This window comes from Mercenaria mercenaria, chromosome 3 (genome assembly GCF_021730395.1).
Source record: "Mercenaria mercenaria strain notata chromosome 3, MADL_Memer_1, whole genome shotgun sequence".
NCBI lineage: Eukaryota > Metazoa > Mollusca > Bivalvia > Venerida > Veneridae > Mercenaria > Mercenaria mercenaria.
This window is the reverse complement of record NC_069363.1, coordinates 10035588-10055385: the sequence shown is the minus strand read 5'-3', so window position 1 is coordinate 10055385 and position 19798 is coordinate 10035588. Positions and strand designations below refer to the sequence as shown.

Genomic DNA, 19798 nt, shown 5'->3' with positions numbered 1-19798 from the left:
TATGTAAGGAACAGAGTTCATGAACTGGACTGTAATTATAAACCGAACGTATTCTGTCACATGACAGTCACGTGACTAATGGAGCAGACGCAGCAGAGGGTCCGTGGAAGAGTAAAAAAGTTTTTCTCTTTACATGTATAAAATAATTAGGAGTTTGAAAGAGGGACTTTTAGGGAATAGTAAATAAGGTAAGAATACAAACTATAATAAAATAAATTAAATTCTTTACCTGTTTGAAGCGCATTTTTTACGTTTGATAGCTGCGTGATAAACCATTGACAGTTCTTTGTTTACGCAAAAAGTGATGACGTCATATGCAAGTCGTGTGAGGCGCGCGTGCACTTTTTGTAAACATCACGAAAATAGGAGTATAACGGAAATAAGCATGTCAACAATAGCTTGTCTGGTATATTGTGGTGGCGATTGTTTACTCTCTCTCTCTCTCTCTCTCCCTCTCTCTCTCTCTCTCGAAAACATTTTAATGTACTATAAAACGAAATAATATTTAGTAGAACTATGTACATATCGAAACAATGCGATGAGGTAATGCTTGTGGAATACACGCGGCGTAAAACCGATTCGTATTGCTGAGATATGTACATGAAAAAAACACGGTTCTGTTATATACTATTTCGACTGATATTTATTAGATGATACAGGGAAGCACTATTTCATTACGCTAAGTATGGTGCCAGATATAGTAGGTGGACGTGACCTCAACATGTAACAATGTTTAAACAGTGTTAAAATTTGGGTAGTAATACGTTCCTCGGAATAACCTAATGTATTAACGTGTAGCGAGTTTTCTTTCTACAATGAATGTGCATTTGTGAACTAAGTGTATCACCGATCTTTTATATCATTTTGACTCTGAAATGCATTTTATTTAAGGTAGCAATTTAAAGCACTCTTCTTCGGCGCCTTTATGGCGCCAAATACTATGCCGACGTGACGTCAAATGTTCGTGTTTTAACTGAAATGTGCATGTTTTTTTCACATTAGAATGTACTTTAAGCCAGAAATTACTACAAGAAATATTAACATTTACCTTAAACTATTCAGCGGTTGTGGCAAATCCATTTCAACAGTACTTGGGGCATTCGTGGCCATGGGGTTAAGTTCGCTAATCTTAAATCACTTGCCTATCTCCGATGTGGGTTCGAGCCTCGCTTTTGGTGTAGAATGTTTGGCTATCAGGGTGCCCGCCGATAAAGAAAAAAGAATGTAGAACACATAGTAAGATTCGTCTAATGAAAGATAATGAAATTAGCATGATACTTTACCTTCCATAGCAACAAATTGAGTGGAAATCTATTATACAGTTATATCGAATTGACTGAAATAACCATACAGTCATGTTTTGAATAAATCGAAAATGCTTTGAATAGGGAAGCCAAACACAATAATTATATCATGGATCGCTCTTGATATGTACCATTGTTGTATATGTAGATAAACCATGTGCGGAAAGGAGTCAAATATACAATCTATATATTTATTTGATTTTCATTCAAACAGCTATAGCATGTTTATAAATATTATTTATTGCCCGGTGAATATTTGTCATCACAAGCTTTTTTTTGATATCATTGACATAATTGTCATAAATTAAATACCCTTGTTGATGATCTGGGAACAAATAATAGCAGTATTTCATTCGTTGAGAAATATAGTTTTTAAAGTTTCTTACTGATAATCAACTGATGACCAATAATGAATATGCATGAGACGATATGTAGATTTTTCAAAGCAGAACTAAAATTTAAATGCATCATGTTAGGATGAGAAGAAACAGCCTTTCAGTGTTTTGGGTCTTTAGTGTAGTGGTAGCCGTCTGTGCACAGGATATCACATAAAGCAATGTAGGACCACATTCGTAACAGATCGCATTTGTAACAGGTGTTACAAATGCGATCGCATATGTAACAGAAATCATGCACATTTGTAACAGTTTTTGAGACAAATGTACGAAAGACCCGTGGTGACATTTCAACTTCATTATTTCACGATTTCTGCTTCCTGATTTCACGATTTCCACTTCATGAATTCACGAATTCACGATTTCTGCTTCCTGATTTCACGATTTCCACTTCATGAATTCACGAATTCACGATTTCACGAAAAAACTTCACGATTTCTTGATTTCACGATTTCATGATTTCACGATTTCTTGATTTCACGATTTCCACTTCATGAATTCACGATTTCACGATTTCTGCTTCACGAATTCACGATTTCACGAAAAAACTTCACGATTTCTTGATTTCACGATTTCATGATTTCACGATTTCTTGATTTCACGATTTCAACTTCATGAATTCACGATTTCACGATTTCTGCTTCCTGAATTCACGAATTCCACTTCTTGAATTCACGATTTCACGATTTCCACTTCATGAATTCATGATTTCACGAATTCACGATTTCACGAAAAAACTTCACGATTTTTTGATTTCACGATTTCCACTTCATGAATTCACGATTTCACGATTTCTGCTTCCTGAATTCATGATTTCCACTTCACGAATTCACAATTTCACGTTTTCCACTTCATGAATTCACGATTTCCACTTCACGAATTCACGATTTCACGATTTCCACTTCACGAATTCACGATTTCCACTTCATGAATTCACGATTTCACGATTTCCACTTCACGAATTCACAATTTCCACTTCACGAATTCACGATTTCACAATTTCAACTTCATGAATTCATGATTTCCACTTCACGAATTCACAATTTCACGATTTCCACTTCATGAATTCACGATTTCCACTTCACGAATTCACGATTTCACGATTTCCACTTCACGAATTCACGATTTCCACTTCATGAATTCACGATTTCACGATTTCCACTTCACGAATTCACAATTTCCACTTCACGAATTCACGATTTCACAATTTCAACTTCATGAATTCATGATTTCCACTTCACGAATTCACAATTTCACGATTTCCACTTCATGAATTCACGATTTCCACTTCACGAATTCACGATTTCACGATTTCCACTTCACGAATTCACGATTTCCACTTCATGAATTCACGATTTCACGATTTCCACTTCAACAATTCACAATTTCCACTTCACGAATTCACGATTTCACAATTTCAACTTCATGAATTCACGATTTCACCATTGTGAAATCGTGAATTCGTGAAGTGGAAATCGTGAAATCGTGAATTCATGAAGTGGAAATTATGAAATCGAGAATTCGTGAAGTGGAAATCGTGAATTCATGAAGTTGAAATCGTGAAATCGTGAATTCATGAAGTTGAAATCGTGAATTCAGGAAGCAGAAATAGTGAAATCGTGAATTCATGAAGTGGAAATCGTGAAATCAAGAAATCGTGAAATCATGAAATCGTGAAATCAAGAAATCGTGAAGTTTCTTCGTGAAATCGTGAGTTCATGAAGTGGAAATCGTGAAATCGTGAATTCATGAAGTGGAAATCGTGAATTCAGGAAGCAGAAATCGTGAAATCGTGAATTCATGAAGTGGAAATCGTGAAATTGTGAATTCATGAAGTGGAAATCGTGAATTCAGGAAGCAGAAATCGTGAAATCGTGAATTCATGAAGTGGAAATTGTGAATTTAGGAAGCAGAAATCGTGAGATAATGAAGTTGCAATGTCACCATGGGTCTTTCGTACAAATGTGATCGATGCCGATTTTTGATGTGACATCTGATCACATTTGTCACATGTCATTTTCAACCGGAAAAATTAACAAAAAAGTGCATTTTTACATCTGAAACACATTTGTAATATGTTTTAGCTTACTTGTACGAAGTAACAAAGTAAGCTATTGTGATCATCCTTTGTACGTCGTCCGTCGTCCGACCGTCCGTACGTTCACATTTTTCTTGTGAATACGATAGAGACAACATTTATTTGATTTTGACAAAACTTGCACAGAACGTGTATATATCTATGATATCTCGGTCCCTTTCAAAAACCATCCATATCACGTTATTCATCTTGAAGTTATGGCCCCAGAGATGGCAATAATTACTGATTTTAGCCTTGTGAACGAAATAGAGACCACATGTTTTGTTTATTTTTACTAAACTTGCACACAATTATATATCTATAAGATCTCGGTTCTTTTCAAAAACAACCGTATTGCACCATTTTACTTGGAGTTACGGCCCTTGAATTGGCAAAAAAAGAAGAAACATGCTGATTTTATCCTTGTCAACACAATGGGGACTATATTTATTATTTGATTTTTATTAATCCCACCACCCACGAGTGGTGGGGGTTATAGGAATGGTCTCCGTCCGTCCTTCCGACCTTCCATCTTCCGTCCTTCCATCCTTCCGTAACATTTCGTGTCCGCTCTGTATCTCCTAAACCCCTTGAAGGATGATCACGAAACTTGGGTCAAATGATCACCTCATCAAGATGATGTGCAGAACCTATGAGTCAGCCATGTCGTCACAAGGTCAAGGTCACAACTCAAGGTCAAAAGTTTGAGCCTACCATTTCGTGTCCGCTCTGTATCTCCTAAACCTCTTAAAGGATAATTATGAAACTTGGACTAAATAATCTCCTCATCAAGACGATGTGCAGAACTCATGAGTCAGCCATATCGGCTCAAGGTCAAGGTCACAACTCAAAGTCAAACGTTTGAGCCTTCCATTTTGTGTCCGCTCTGTATCTCCTAAATCCCTTGAAGGATTTTCATCAGACTTGGGTCAAATGATCACCTCATCAAGACAATGTACAGAACGTATGAGTCCGCCATGTTGGCTCAAGGTCTAGATCACAATGCCGGGTCAAAGGTTTGAGCCTTCCATTTTGTATCCCCTCTGTATCTCCTAAACCCCTTGAAGGATTCATACGAAACCTGGGTCAAATGATCAACTATCCAAGACGATGTGCAAAAACTCATGAGTCAGCCATGCCGGCTCAAGGTCAAGGTCACAACTCAAGGTCAAAGGTTTAAGCCTTCCATTTCGTGTCAGCTCTATATATCCTAAACCCCTTGAAGGAATTTTATAAAACTTGGGTCAAATGATCACCTCATCAAGACGATGTGCAGAACTGATGAGTAAGTCATACCGGCTCAAGGTCAAGGTTACAATAAGGGTCAAAGGTTTGAACCTTCCATTTTGTGTCCACTCTGTATCTCCTAAACTCCTTGAAGGATTTACATTTAACTTGAGTCAAATGATCACCTCATCAAGAACTCATGAGTCAGTCATGTCAACTCAAGGTCAAGGTCACAACTCAAGGTCAAAGGTTTGAGCTCTGTATCTCCGAAACCCCTTGAAGGATTTTCATGAAACTTGGGTCAAATGAACACGATGTGCAGAATATGATGGGTCAGCCATGTCAGTTAAAGGTCAAGGTCACAGCTCAAGGTCAAAGGTTTACCCTTTCACTATACATACCAGTGGCGGGGGATTTAGCTGTCTTTCAGGCTGCCTTGTTAAACTTATAAAGGATCTCACTTCCTTTAAAAACAGCCATATCGCTCCATTTGTCACGGAGTAATGGCTTAAATGGCAAAATTTGCTTCTTTTAGTCTTGTGAACACAATATAGACCATATTTATTATTCCATTTTGACCAAACTTGTATAGAAGATATATCTATACCATCTCGGTTCCTTGCGAAAACCAGCTTTATAGCACCATTTGTCCTGGAGTTATGGTCCCTAAAATGACAAAATTTGCTGACGTTAGCATTGTAAACATGACATAGATCACATTTATTATTTGATTTTGACCAAACTTGCATTGAAATTATATATCATTAATATCTTGCTTTTTTCCCCTCGAAAAGTAGCCACATCACGCTATTTGTCTTAGAGTTATGGCCCCTGAAATGGCAAAAAAGCCGATTTAATAACCTGTTTAGTGTAGTATTACTCATGTTAGCGATAGTGGGTCATGACTACCCTCTTGTTGTTTAGAGGGATATTTCCGGTCAGGTTAATATCTTGGTACTGGTTTGTTATCTGGCAATTTAACTGGGAAAGAATACCGTTATCATGACTGGTCTGTTCATAGTAGCATGGTACTACATGTATATGTCACTTATAAATTTCTCATATCGGTTTTGGTTTGTAAGATTTCATTTTTACTGAATGCATGAATATATGAATATGTATGATTAAAGGGGAAGATGCACACCACATGCAATCCCTGTTCAACTTTTATAATCGGCAAATCATTGGTTGTATCGCTTCAACAACAAAAACAAAATGTACTAAAACAAGATCAAGGTAGTCTCAACTAACATAGAAAGTCTTGTAAAAGCTTGTTTCCGTAGAACATCGGGTATATGTACATTTATGTATACTTTTAAATAGTGACTAGCTTGACTATTCGAAGACTGCTCAATGTTATTGTTCTGATCCTGATGTCGTCGGCGTGCGCGGGTTCGCTGCAAGATAGGTTTTTCGTTTTTGTTTTTTATCTTTGTCAATTCGCATTGCTTTGAACATCAAAAATTTAAAAAAAAAACAAACAGAAAAAAAAAAAGAAAAAAACAAAAAAAGAAAAAAAAAACCTTATACTAAAGACAATGAAATATGTCCTATTCAAAACCCTGACGTGAACTTTATTGGATTATGTTTACTAAGAGAGTTTTCTTGCGTGGCCTGGTGTCTGAATTCGTATGGAAATACTCTTATTTTGTATCTCTATAGGAGCGGCACAAGTAACTCCATCGGTGAGGGTGGTTCAGTGGATAGTTTTGCAGATTACGAAACCGGCGGAGCCTGTTGAATTTCCAGTCAGGGCCGGAATTTCCAGAGCTATTGTGTCTCTCATCCACCCAGTTAAGACTTTACGTGTATCGGTGCATTTTACCAGAGCCGTAAACGATTGTATGAGTGTAAACTCGTATATACAAACATAATATTTATCAAAACCAGTAATATGTGTAATATGATCACTACAGATTGTCAATAAATGGTTGTTATTTTTACCAAAGTATTTGGAAATCTGACTAAAGCGAGTTATGATCCGAACACAAACGTATATATTACAGCAAAATAACAAAACAAATCTAAGTTCAAAGCTGTGACCATGATATGGATATATCAACATGGATCATGATCGCAACAAATCTTTATCCATGATGATCATTTGTACCAAATAATTTAAAAATCTAACAATGCATGGGCATGTTATACCAAGAACAAGAACCTACATATAGCTGCACGAACACACAAACTCCGCTATTTCACGGCGGGATTATAATAAACGAAGGCCTATTTCCTTACGAGCGAGCTCAGTGGGGTGAGGGTAATTAAAAACTAAGGTGTATTTTCTTAAAATCTCATAGATATAAATTCGCAGCATGCACAAAGTCGGGCCCTCCTAGACTTAAGGCTAACGACTCCGCCCATGACAAGTTGTATATAATTTGTCCGAGGACATAGCAACTTCCTGTTTGTCACCCAACTTGAGACAGCTCTGGATAACGAAAGATAGCTACAAATGTATGTCGCCACCGGGTTCGACCCAGTGACCTGACCGTGTGGGTCTACCTTTCAGCTAGTCGAGGTAACAGTAGAAGAAGCTGAAGTTGTAATCATATTATAGTGGTAGTGGCAGTGGATGCAGAAATGATAGTAACATTTGAGCCAAGTCACGGGAAAATTGGCATTCTAACATTTTCGTGAATTTCCGGAAACTCTATATTAAGGCTGACCTGTGTATTTATGCATCTGAATTAGGGTCAGAAAACTTCATATTCAGGTAGAATACAGCGAACGGTGTGGGCTATGATCAGACTGCGCAGATGCACAGGCTGATATGTGCCCACACTGGTTGCAAAGCCTCGAAAGTTCCCGAAGGCCTATTTTCTGATGATGCGGCTCAAATGATTTAATGACGTCATTGACGTCGACGACGACAACGCTAACTTGTGATGGTGCTTATGGCAGTCATTTAATGATGTTGCGATGACAACCAACTGATTGAACATTTGCAGTATAAAACTCAACATATGTACTGCTATTGTCAACCTCCATGTTGGACAAACACATTCGTAACACATTTTACCTGTTACGAATGCGATCGCATGCGTACGAAATCTGCTACAAATGCGATCTATTACGGATGTGGTCCTACAAAGCAGTAGCTACCATCTAACTTTGTAAATACTACATCGGTATTTCTCAGTTCAGCTTTGTAATAAAAGTTATAACCAACTGTGGGTAGTTTTATTTTACGACCAAACGTTGAATTACGATATCCCTGTATTCAAATGAACGCGGACTTTATGACTTATTAATAGTCAAAAAATCCCTGTATTCAAATGAACGCGGACTTTATGACTTATTAATAGTCAAAAAATCATATCGCGTCCAGTTAAGACATAGACGATCAGTATCCTTCAAAACACAATGTGACAGAAATCTTTAATCTGAGTAACGAAATTTCATAAACTTTGTGACACGTAATGTCCTTATATTAAGCTAAAACCATAAGAAACAAAGACATGTAATTTTTATAGATTTAAAATCATCCTGCACTCAGAACCACCAGATCATACATTTTGCATCTGGTTTTCACTCGGTAAAAGACCTTGGCAAAACAATTTTAATCGCAGCTATAAATTTCTCTGGTGAATGTCTATTTCATATCCAGACAGACTTAGTAGAATTAGCAAAAAAATACCATGTTTCAGGCGCACATATCTTCTTTATCGAGAAAATCACATTATTGTGCTTTGTTGTCGATAATGTTTCCGGTTTATGTTGTTATGATAAGAATTTTGTCTAGAAAACTAAAGTATAAGACATATCCAACCCTTTGCCAATGAATTAAATTTGACAATGATATGTATCCATGTGATTAGAAAATACATTTCCATTTCATCTTAATCTGGCTTATTTATCCTTTTATTCTTATTTGTCTGATAGCCTTTTAATTTTGAAGTAGTTATGAGAAATAAACTATGTATATTTATCTTTTCATCATTATCATTTGTTTTCTCGTCTGTATCTAGAGGTCTATAAACGAGTCATACTACTAGACAGGGTTCTGTTCAGTTACCTTTTTATAACTAGCTGTAGTGCTTTACGTTTAAGTTTGAATTAACATGCTTTTCTGTGATCTGAATATTCTTTAAAACTCAAAGATACAGGATGTTTGCATAACGTCTTGTCCTTACTTTCAAGAAGCCGGTCTGAGGAATATGTATCGTATTGTAAAAGATCAAAATTGCTAGTTATATAGAGTTGCAGCCAAAAAACACTCCTGTTGATGTAACAAATATAAGGATTGTATATTTTTTCCTGGTACAGAAAAAATAAATGGAAAAAATGAGGTTCAAATAGATGTAAACATCTTAATATATTCAATTAAAAATATGAAGAGCGATGTTATTTAAAAAAGGAGATGTTTTCTTAAACAAATCAGGTTTTCATCTCAAGATAAGAGGAAACACTCTCACATGTTTTCTTTGGTGATATTCCGTTCTAACAATGAACATTCGATTCTTAATGTATATAAGCAATACTTCAACTTCTCGCAAAGATTAAGGACAAATTCTATAAAAATATAAGAATGTTGATGTATAGTTTTCAATTTAACACTAAAAAAGAACCGATTATTGGTACCAAGCTTTTAACGTTTACTATAGATTTCCAGACTGCCATGCGATAGTTTGTGCTGTTATTACAGAAGAGCTGCAGGAGTGGACAAGTTCCTGAATAGATGAAATAAAGCATAGCTTGTTTTGTTATATTAAGACTTTCTTTTCTTGTGAATATATTATTCAATCGACATGTCATTTAATCTGATTTTGTTTCACGTTGAAAACACGGTTAACTTTAAGCAAATATTGTGTGTACATATGTAATACTTATGCATGATACTGTCAGAGCAAAAGTTGTTACGTTTCAAGGAAACATACCCGCAGTTCACCAACACAAACCACATTTATATTTTTGGGGGTATTTTGTGTCTCTTATCGTATGTTCGTTCTGTTCTTATACATTGCATCTAGATTGTACATTTATTTCTCGTACTTTGACTGAGTTTCGATTTCTTTCAATTTTAATCCTTTATGTTTTTCAAATGCACACGCTTATTTACATGGTCTGTAGATCTGGGGCCGTATTCATAAAGCATCTTAATAAAGGCGTTTAGTCAAATTGTTCAGTTTCAGCTTTTTGAGTGCACATGTCATTTTTTTTGTTATTTTCCTACATATCTGCGATATGTCACATGTTTAATTGTAAAGCGCCTTTGAACGTATATTCCATATGAAAAGGGCGCTCAACAAATCTGGTATAATAATAATAATAATAACAATAATAATCTTAAGTATAAGTTTTGACTTAAGTTGAAGATTTTACTTAAGTTTGTGGTGATTTCAGCTTATGTCAAAGTAAAAACTTAAGTTCTATTCATAAAACAGCTTAAACTTAAGATACGTAAGAAATGACTTGTCAGAAAACAAAATGGCGTCGTGAGTACGATTAAAGTGTTGTTTTTCAGATAAAAGCACTTTAAACATAATTGTGCATGTTGTATCTGTCTGAAATTAATGCTGTTTTTTTAATGTTTTTGTCCACAATAAAAGCCAAGAATTACGTATTAAATTGTTTTATGAATAACAAATATACTTAAGTAAAATAAATTTCTTACCTAAGTAATACTTAAGTAAATAATCAATTTCTTATACTTATACTTAAGATGCTTTATGAATACGACCCCAGCTGCAGTCATTAAATTCCTTCTTTGTCTCATTAAGAAACGACCTCTCAGAATTGGTCATCTAATGAATTTGTTCAAAACTTAATTAACTGATCATTTACATTTATTTGTGCTCACATAGTTCTTGATAAACGTCAGATTTTTACTCGAAGTATTTTTAAACCTTAGCATAAGTATACATTTAATAAACACAATTTGCCTAAAGAAGTATGTGAATGTAAACACTTTTGTAATACAGTTGTCAAGTATTTGCATTGACAAGTACATATTGTGCCAAAAATCATTAGAAATGCAAGTTTAAAATATTATTACCTCTCTTTGTCTATCTTGGTTGGGCAACAAAGATATATTGCAAATAAATCACTTTAGAATCAACTTGTTTTAAAACTTGCCGTTTTAAGGTAGTTGAAATATTTATCAAATGCAAATATAAAATTATTTTAAAATCAGAAGAAATAACCAATTTTTCAAACACTTTTGTATTAAAGGGAGATAATTACAAAATTTCATAAAAAGTCATAAATTATGCATTTGTAATGGGGAACTAACCCTATGTAATGAGTTGTTTTGTTCATCACATAAATCTCTAACAGAATATATGAACACTGAAACATGTCAGAAAATGTTGCTCAAACATGATTGATCACCTTTAAGACCCAATTACGTACTCTACAGAGCATCACTTTTTCCTACACATACTTTTCATGAATTCTATATCATAAACTAACAAAACTGGAAAGAAAACAGGGAGTTGAACAATTCCTAGTAACAGCCTGCTATCCTAATAAAAGGAAACATATTTGCTCTTGTCGCTAAATGATTGATATCATACTTACGGCCGACTGGCAAGACTTGTTGCCCTTGAAACATTGAATAAAATGTGTAAAGTAGATCTCTCGGAAGCATCAAGAACAAGGCAAACAGTGAAAATGACAGACTCGGTTTGATTGGAAGTTTTCTCAATTCATTCAGAGTGCATTCTAGTAGTGACAAAGGGTAGAAAAAGCACAAGTTCTACACGTGATTGCGCTAAATTAGGATCTCTTTTCCTAAGACCTCTGGCTGTGAGTTTCATTTTGAGGAGGTTGCGTTATATTTGATATAATTACTGATTGACATTTAAGCAGATGAACTGTTTTATAAAGTGGGAAGGAGTATGTTTTATCTTAGTTTGCATTCCAAAATCGTATTCAAGTATCTCTGAAAAAAGAAAATGTCAGATATTCATTTGTTACATGTTAGAATCTTGCATCTTTGCATTACAAATCTGTGGTGATTAAGGACTTTGAGACTCTTAACGTGGGCAGCTGTCTGTTATACCATTTGTATTATATAAACTGAGTCCTATATCATTTGGGACGAAATTAACTTGAAATCTGAGGCTTAAATACTTTCTGTCTCTGTAATAATGTAGTATCGGTACACTGATAGACAGTTTGAAAGAAAAAAGAACAGACATTTTCGTTTTTAAATATTTATGATGAGAAAGCTGAGCTAGTCTAGTCTCAAGTAACAGAACACACAGCCCGACCATTTGATGTAACGTTACGGCGTGAAATAGAAAAGCATCCAGCTTGTATTGTTTGTTTTGATGGCCGCCTATATGGCTGTTTCAGCTCTCAATGTACATTACCACATCACGAAATTATGAAGGTATGTAGTATACGTAAGGGAATACATTCTGAATATCTGATGTTGCAATAAAATACTGGTAACAAATGAAAGAAAGAAACAGCTGGTGTCCAAACATGAGAAATAATTTGATTATTTACCTCACAAATAATCTTTTGTTTGTTTGATTGATTGATTTTTTGTTTGCTTCATTGATTGGTCAATGGATTGATTGATTGATTGATTGATTGATTGTTTGATTGATTGATTGATTGATTGATTGATTGATTGATTGATTGATTGATTGTTTAATTGATTGATTAATTAAATCATTAATTAGATTGAAAGATTGATTTTATTTCAACAAGTAGCAAATTTTCTTTAAGTCAAGAAGGCATAATAGAGCGCCATCTAGCGGAACCTTAAACACTGCCGTTTTTATAATATGTGTATTTTCTGTTGGAGGCGCTCGCGATAGTTTTTCCGGACGGGTCGATATTTACCCCAACACCATGCCAATATCGATGTAGCGCATTGCAGAGTTGGAGCGGTCTTCTGTGCATGCCCGGAAGTGATTATCTAATGTCGCGTACGGCAAAAATGCGCAAATAGTTGCATGTTCTCACGCATTTAGTGTATAATATGTATCATATACTGACTAGAGGTTAGGGTTATTATCACCATGGTTACAAAATATATACATTTAAAGTACTTTCAGGTCAAATTGCTTTAATCCGGCATATACCGGAGTCTGTAATTCATACCGGCGCTCTAACTCTGCATTGAGTCACAGCCGTTTCTAATCCCGTACCGTACCCATACCGTACATCCGTATTTGTAAACTATAGGTTTTGTTCGGAGAAAGACGGAAACTTAAGTCGTTCTATGACATCAAATTACTTCAGAAACACGTTAAATCTGCTTATTAAGAAATCTGCAGTTTGATAATTTGATATATCTCTGGGTCATTTGCTCAAACACTCAAAGAATTTCCGTGGCATTTGTCGAGAAGCCTTTAACCTGTACTCTTCAAACTTAGTGGAATGATTGGCTAAATGGAGTGGATAACACCTATTGCCTTTAAGATCAATATGTTAAAGGTAAAGGATACAGCAGCCGAAATGATGAAATGATTTCTTCCTACATAAAACCAGAAAAAAGTTTCTAAAATCACACTTTCAGCGAGTTTATTCCAAATGTTCCTAAGGTGAGCGACCTTGGGGCATTTGATCCTCTTATTAAATATCTCTGCCTTAAGCTGTGGACAAATATTGTCAAAAGTTTGGCTGAATATATGCCCTTGTTTGAAATAAAAATTGATTACGTATTTCGTACCAACCTGCGTTGTATAAATGCCCGCCATACCCCACCTCGTTGTAATTTGATTTAAGCGAAATCTAATATGGTGACCTATCAATTTTCTTTTTGTTTTAGATTAGATAGATATAACCAAAGGTATGTGCAGAGTTTGATTTAATTCTTTCTATTATGTGAAACTCAATCAAATAGCAGAAGTACCAACTTAAAATTGACAAAAGTATGCAAAAATAGCCCTTGGGTCTGCTGAACAAGTATTCCTTTCTTTACAAAATCATTTTCTTTTGATTTCTCTGAGCATGCTTCAAATAGATATATTGTTTTCCGTTATAAAAATGCTTAGATATCAAATTTATGCTGGTTACTGTACTTTACTGAAAATATATTTTAGGAGTATAGAAATTTTGAAAAATGTTAAAAATAGCAACATATCTAGGGGTAAATAAAATTGAAACAAAGCTGGTGACCTAGTTTTTTTATTTCATTTTTTCAATACATCATAAAATGATCTTTTAATACAGAACATTTCATCAAAATCTTTTATTAGGAAAAAAACCGAAACTTTAGCGAGCGTCTTTAATTTGCATAAGACATGTACTTTTTCGCTAATAACACATCTTTTACGAGACATTACTTTTGGATTTAACAGGGCAGTCTGAAAGACAGCTAAATCCCCCGCCACTGCTAAGGATAGTGAAAGGGTAAACCTTTGACCTTTAGCTGTGACCTTGACCTTGAACTGACATGGCTGACTCATGAATTCTGCACAACGTCTTGATGAGGTGATCATTTGTCCCAAGTTTCATGAAAATCATTCAAGGGGTTTAAGAGATACAGAGCTGACCTTTGACCTTGAGTTGTGACCTTGACCTTGAGTTGACATGGCTGACTCATGAGTTCTTGATGAGGTGATCATTTGACCCAAGTTTGATGAAAATCCTTCAAGGGGTTTAGGAGATACAGAGCGGACACAAAATGGAAGGTTCAAACCTTTGACCCTAAGTTGTGACCTTGACCTTGAGCCAGCATAGCTGACTCATAAGTTCTACACATTGGTCTGATGAGGTGATCATTTGTCCCAAGTTTTATAAAATTCCTTTAAGGGGTTTAGAAGATATAGCGCGGACACGAAATGGAAGGCTAAAACATTTGGCCTTGAGTTGTGATCTTGACCTTGAGCCGACATGGCTGACTCATAAGTTCTGCACATTGCCTTAATGAGGTGATCATTTGACCCAAGTTTCATATGAATCCTTCAAGGGAATTAGGAGATACAGAGCAGACACAAAATGGAAGTCTCAAACCTTTGACCTTCAGTTGTGACCTTGACCTTAAGCTGGCATGAGTGAGTCATAAGTTCTGCACATTGCCTTGATGAGGTGATCATTTAACCCAAGTTTGATGAAAATCCTTCAAGGGGTTTAGGAGATATAGAGCGGACACAAAATGGAAGGCTCAAACCTTTGACCTTGAGTTTTAACCTTGATATTGACCCGACAAGGCTGACTCATGGGTTCTGCACATCGTCTTGATGTGGTGATCATTTGTCCCAAGTTTCGTGAAAATCCTTCAAGGGGTTTAGGAGATATGGAGCGGACACGAAAGTGCTACGGACAGACGGACAGAAGGACGGACGGAAGGACGACGGAAAGACGGACGGAGACCATTCCTATAACCCCCACTACTTGTGACGGGGGATTAATTAAAGACAACATACAAGTTATTCTTTGAACATTATGTCATAATGATTACGTAGGAGATGTAGCAGTATATTTTCTTCATAGTCTTCATAGTCACAAAATGAAAATTCAGGGCATTCATCTAACCATCTCCTTGGTCAAGCACGCAATATTTCGTGTTAGAATATTAGGTTAGAGTCGACATAGAGCTCTGTTTACAAAATATTTGCGTGAAGGACAATGTAAAATAGAAAACAATCATGTTCTAAGAAAGCTTCCTCTGAATATAAACACTACAGAAATATATGCATAAATATACAAGATACTATAGTTTTACCTGTCACGTGATGTAAATGTGACAAGGCGAGTCTGTGTCTCGTATAAATAATGGGTATGTAGGACTCCTAAGCAAAAGTAAACATTTATAGAAGATTGACAAACAAGTACGGAACCGTAGAAGGGCACCGCCTTCGAATGCTCATGGACTAACCTATCACTTAAGCCCCTTCTTTTTCCCAAAGTTACAGAATAGTGTAAATAAACATAATTCCCTCTAGATGAATTCCTAAAGTGAAAGGAAAAATATGGCATTTATGACCAAGCATTGTATTCAACAAAATCTAATATAAGGAGATCCTTAGCAAACAAAAAATCAAAGAAACTCGGTTTTAGTGAATCTGTTTATTGCAGGTAATGCAAAGTGCAGCACCTCTCACGCGCGCCTAGCACCGGCTTATGCGAAAGTTTATAAAATAGGATATTAAACAGAATATACGATCTCAAAGGACAAGTAACAAGACTAACATTCAATATTTGATATACTTTAAGCAGGAATGACTGGGTTAATCTTATCAGATCCTAAATAATTTGTTGAATTATAGCTAAAGGGAAACAATTGGCCTCATAAATCCTAATATGCGCTTCCATTAAGCTTATTCTGCCATTCTGCTATTCTGCTGGAGTTATTCTAGTATTCTGCTATTCTGTTATTCTGCTGAAGTTACTCTGCTGTTCTGCTATTCTGCTACTCTGCTGGAGTTATTCTGCCATTTTGCTATTCTGTTATTCTGCTGGAGTTATTCTGCCGTTCTTCTATTCTGCTAGTCTGCTGGGTTTATTCTGCTGTTCTGCTTGAGTTATTCTGTCATTCTGCTATTCTGCTAGACTTATTCTGCTGTTCTGCTATTCTGCTATTCTGCTGGAGTTATTCTGCCATTCTGCTATTCTGCTGGAGTTATTCTGCTATTCTGCTGGAGTTATTCTGCTGTTCTGCTTTTCTGCTGTAGTTATTCTGCCATTCTGCTATTCTGCAGGAGATATTCTGCTGTTCTGCTATTCTGCTGGAGTTATTCTGCCATTCTGCTATTCTGCTAACTTCACACAGATAAAACGAACGGCTTGAATTATTTCTTGCAAGTTTGTGCTCAGCATAACATAAGAAGAATGTTTTTTCTTTCACATTGAAAGTTATTTACATTGATAATTGATGTGTTGTTCGAGTTACCAGCTTTAAAAAATGATTGAAATTACACGGTTTACTTGAAATAGTACAGGTTGGCAATTTAATCGTGTATTTTCACTCATTTTAACATATATATTCACAGAGCTTCAAGTGATATTTTCGAAGAATTTTATAGCATATCTTATACTCATATTGATATGTTTGCCCACAATTCCTTCACAAGAATTTATATTGGTCTAATATCAAGGTTCATGCTCTGTTTTACTGTAACATATTAGATATGCTGTATACAGAAATCTATGTCAGTAGATAAGCACAGCAAGCAAAATGATCAGTGCGAATATATAATATAGTTGTGTTTCAGTTTACTGTACTTTACGTTGAGCGCACTGTACAAAAAATATAGGTCACTATCAGGAATAAAATGCTTTACTCAAACATACATTTTTGAACAAGGTTTTCAGCTAGGGATAACCTCTTATTTTTAGGTTTTCCAGCATGTTATATAAATGTATTCATTTTTCCTGCTTATTGAAGACCAAGCCAAGATTTTAAGTAATGATTTGTATCAATTTTTATGACATTAAAGTTCTTAGACACTGCTCCTTCCAGTAGGACATACTGTATAGAATGCAATATTTTTTTTAACTAAGAATCACATCTAGCTCTAAGTCTTGTTAAAAAATTGATAATATGTCAGATTTTTTATTCACGTAGGCCATGTTAGATCTTTATCATTTTGTACTTGTATAGTTCAATTTGTTTGTCAATCTACAGACGTAAAAGGCCTTTCCTAAATTCTCTAGATGTAGAAACTTTCTAAATAAAACTGAAATGATACCAATATCAAACAGTTTAGCAAATACAGTTTCAATTGCTAAACTCCACAATTGACTTTTTTGATATATTGATGTCTTAATATCTTTTTGTTTAATTATGTTTCATAGCGTCAATAAAGTGACATTTACTGTACAAATATTGGATATCTATTACTCATTCTTTAAGATGTGTTGTAGAAAAACTCGTATTCATCCAATGTCGTTATTTTATAGTCATCGTTTTAGTTCGGGCATAAATAAACTGATTTACTTTTCGTCTTACAGTTTCATTCCAAAGACGCATCTTCAGATAAAAGTATTACTTGTTTCAAGCGTGCTGGAAAACTAACATATTTAGTTCACTTGGTCTTACACTTCAATGTAGGCAATAACGGATTAATCACTTTTAGATAACGACGGCTGTTGTTTTCAAAATTATTAACATGACAATGGCGATTATTCAGTGTCTCTCTGTGATTATTTTGCATTTGTTTGGGATCGTTTTGACCACAGATAGTAACAGTTCTGTAACAGAAACAAACAAGGATGTGTATATTGATATCTTTAATGAACTTCGTGAAGAATTGAAAGAGCACAAAGCAATGTACATAAAACAAATTGAAGAACTTCGAAAGCAAGTGACAAATAATGAGCAGAGAATAAAGCAACTGGAAGGCGTAAATGAGAAAATTAAGGGTTTAAATGGAAAATGCATGAATGAAATGATTATGCAAAAAACGCACATGGATATCATAAGTGAAAGAATACAACATCTAGAAGGCAAATGGGAGAAGATGAAAGTCGACAATGGAAAATGCTTGAAAGAAACGATGATGTTGAAAACAAAGGTGAATAATATTCGTGAAAAGGACGAGGACATGACGGATACCATCAAAGTCAAAACTCACACAAGAAAGGAAACGGAGGAAGAAAATAAGGCGGCGAAAGTAGTAAAAAGATGTAATAAAGTTTCTTAAAAGCTTTAGAACACATACATCATTAATATAATGCGTGTTGAAGTGTGTACAGAAAGGTCGCGATATACAATATATATATTCATTTTCATTTAATTGTACCAGAATGATCTACTAAGAATTTAAAGTTACAATTATTATTTTTAAGTTAAGATGTACAGAAAATGTCGTGAGTTTAATGATCATTAGACTGATTTTATTTTATTTTTGACCTCAGTCAAGGTTTGCTGATGCGGGTCTTTGTAAAAATATTAGCAATTAGAGTTTTGTTCTACTATGTATATTTTGATGAGTCTTTTCACAGTTGTATATTACAACATTGTCTGTTCTACGGTCAAATAGATATGTATGTCCATGTGCATGTTTTGACATATTTACCTTAGGAATAAGAGATCCGAAGGTTCCAGCGGATTTAAGGACATTATTTCAAACCGTTTGATGTGTCTGCATTATATCTGCTTTATCTTTAGAAAGAAATGCTGCCGTTTTAATAAATTTACACACGTGGATTTGTTGTAGGCTTTGTTATCCGGATGCCGTAACGTCCGGGTTTTCAAACAATCAGAACTTTTGTAGCTATTCTAGATCTCACATATATTATCTTTAACTGACATGGTTGTATTACGGATTCATATATAATTTCTTAGAAGAAATATTTTGTGCATGTGTTTAAGATACCAGCATGTCACATTTCATTTGATATAAATAAATTCATTAATTTGTGTTTAAATAAGTGAGGTAAGTATAAATTAAACTGGCGTTTAATGATTATCATATAATACAAGTTCTGAAAGAAAACTTCAATTTCAGCTTTTTCAGAATTCCAAGATAGGAAACCTGCCTTCTCAGCAGCCATTTCCGGACCTCACATAACTGAACTAGGCAAGTATCGATCATGTTTTCACAAATATTGGCAATGGCTATTCTCCGTTAACGGGCGTTTTCACTACACCAACAAATGGGACATACTACTTCACAGCTACTGTTATGAGCGATTATGGAGATTATGTGGAAACAAACCGAGATTTCTTTAAACGGAAACAGCATAGTCTGTATGATGTCCGGAGATTCCAAGTATGAGCAGGGCCATAATAGTATCGTACTTGACATGAAGGCTGGAGATAAAGTGTGGGTCAGACTACAAACCCACCAAGGAACAACTGTTCACGGCGATCACTGGAGTTCGTTTTCTGGTTTCCAAATAGATAATTGATTGCCACTGCTGTTCACTGTAGCAATATACAA

General features: G+C 35.2%; 1 protein-coding gene across 1 annotated transcript; it reads left to right on the top strand.

Annotated features, from left to right (window-relative positions):
- Positions 1–81: 81 nt before the first annotated feature.
- On the top strand, positions 82–19599 carry LOC128555483 (uncharacterized). The gene is made up of 3 exons (XM_053537837.1): positions 82–188; positions 17865–18539; positions 19364–19599. The coding sequence occupies exons 2-3, from the start codon at positions 18023–18025 to the stop codon at positions 19585–19587; spliced, it is 741 nt and encodes a 246-aa protein (XP_053393812.1). The 5' UTR covers positions 82–188; positions 17865–18022; the 3' UTR covers positions 19588–19599.
- The last annotated feature ends 199 nt before the right edge of the window (positions 19600–19798 follow it).

Coding starts and splice junctions, on each gene's coding strand:
- LOC128555483 (XM_053537837.1), top strand. CDS start 18,023: ATGACAATGGCGATTATTCAGTGTCTCTCTGTGATTATTTTGCATTTG. Junction 18,540..19,363: donor GGCGAAAGTAGTAAAAAGAT/GTAATAAAGTTT, acceptor CTTCAATTTCAG/CTTTTTCAGAATTCCAAGAT.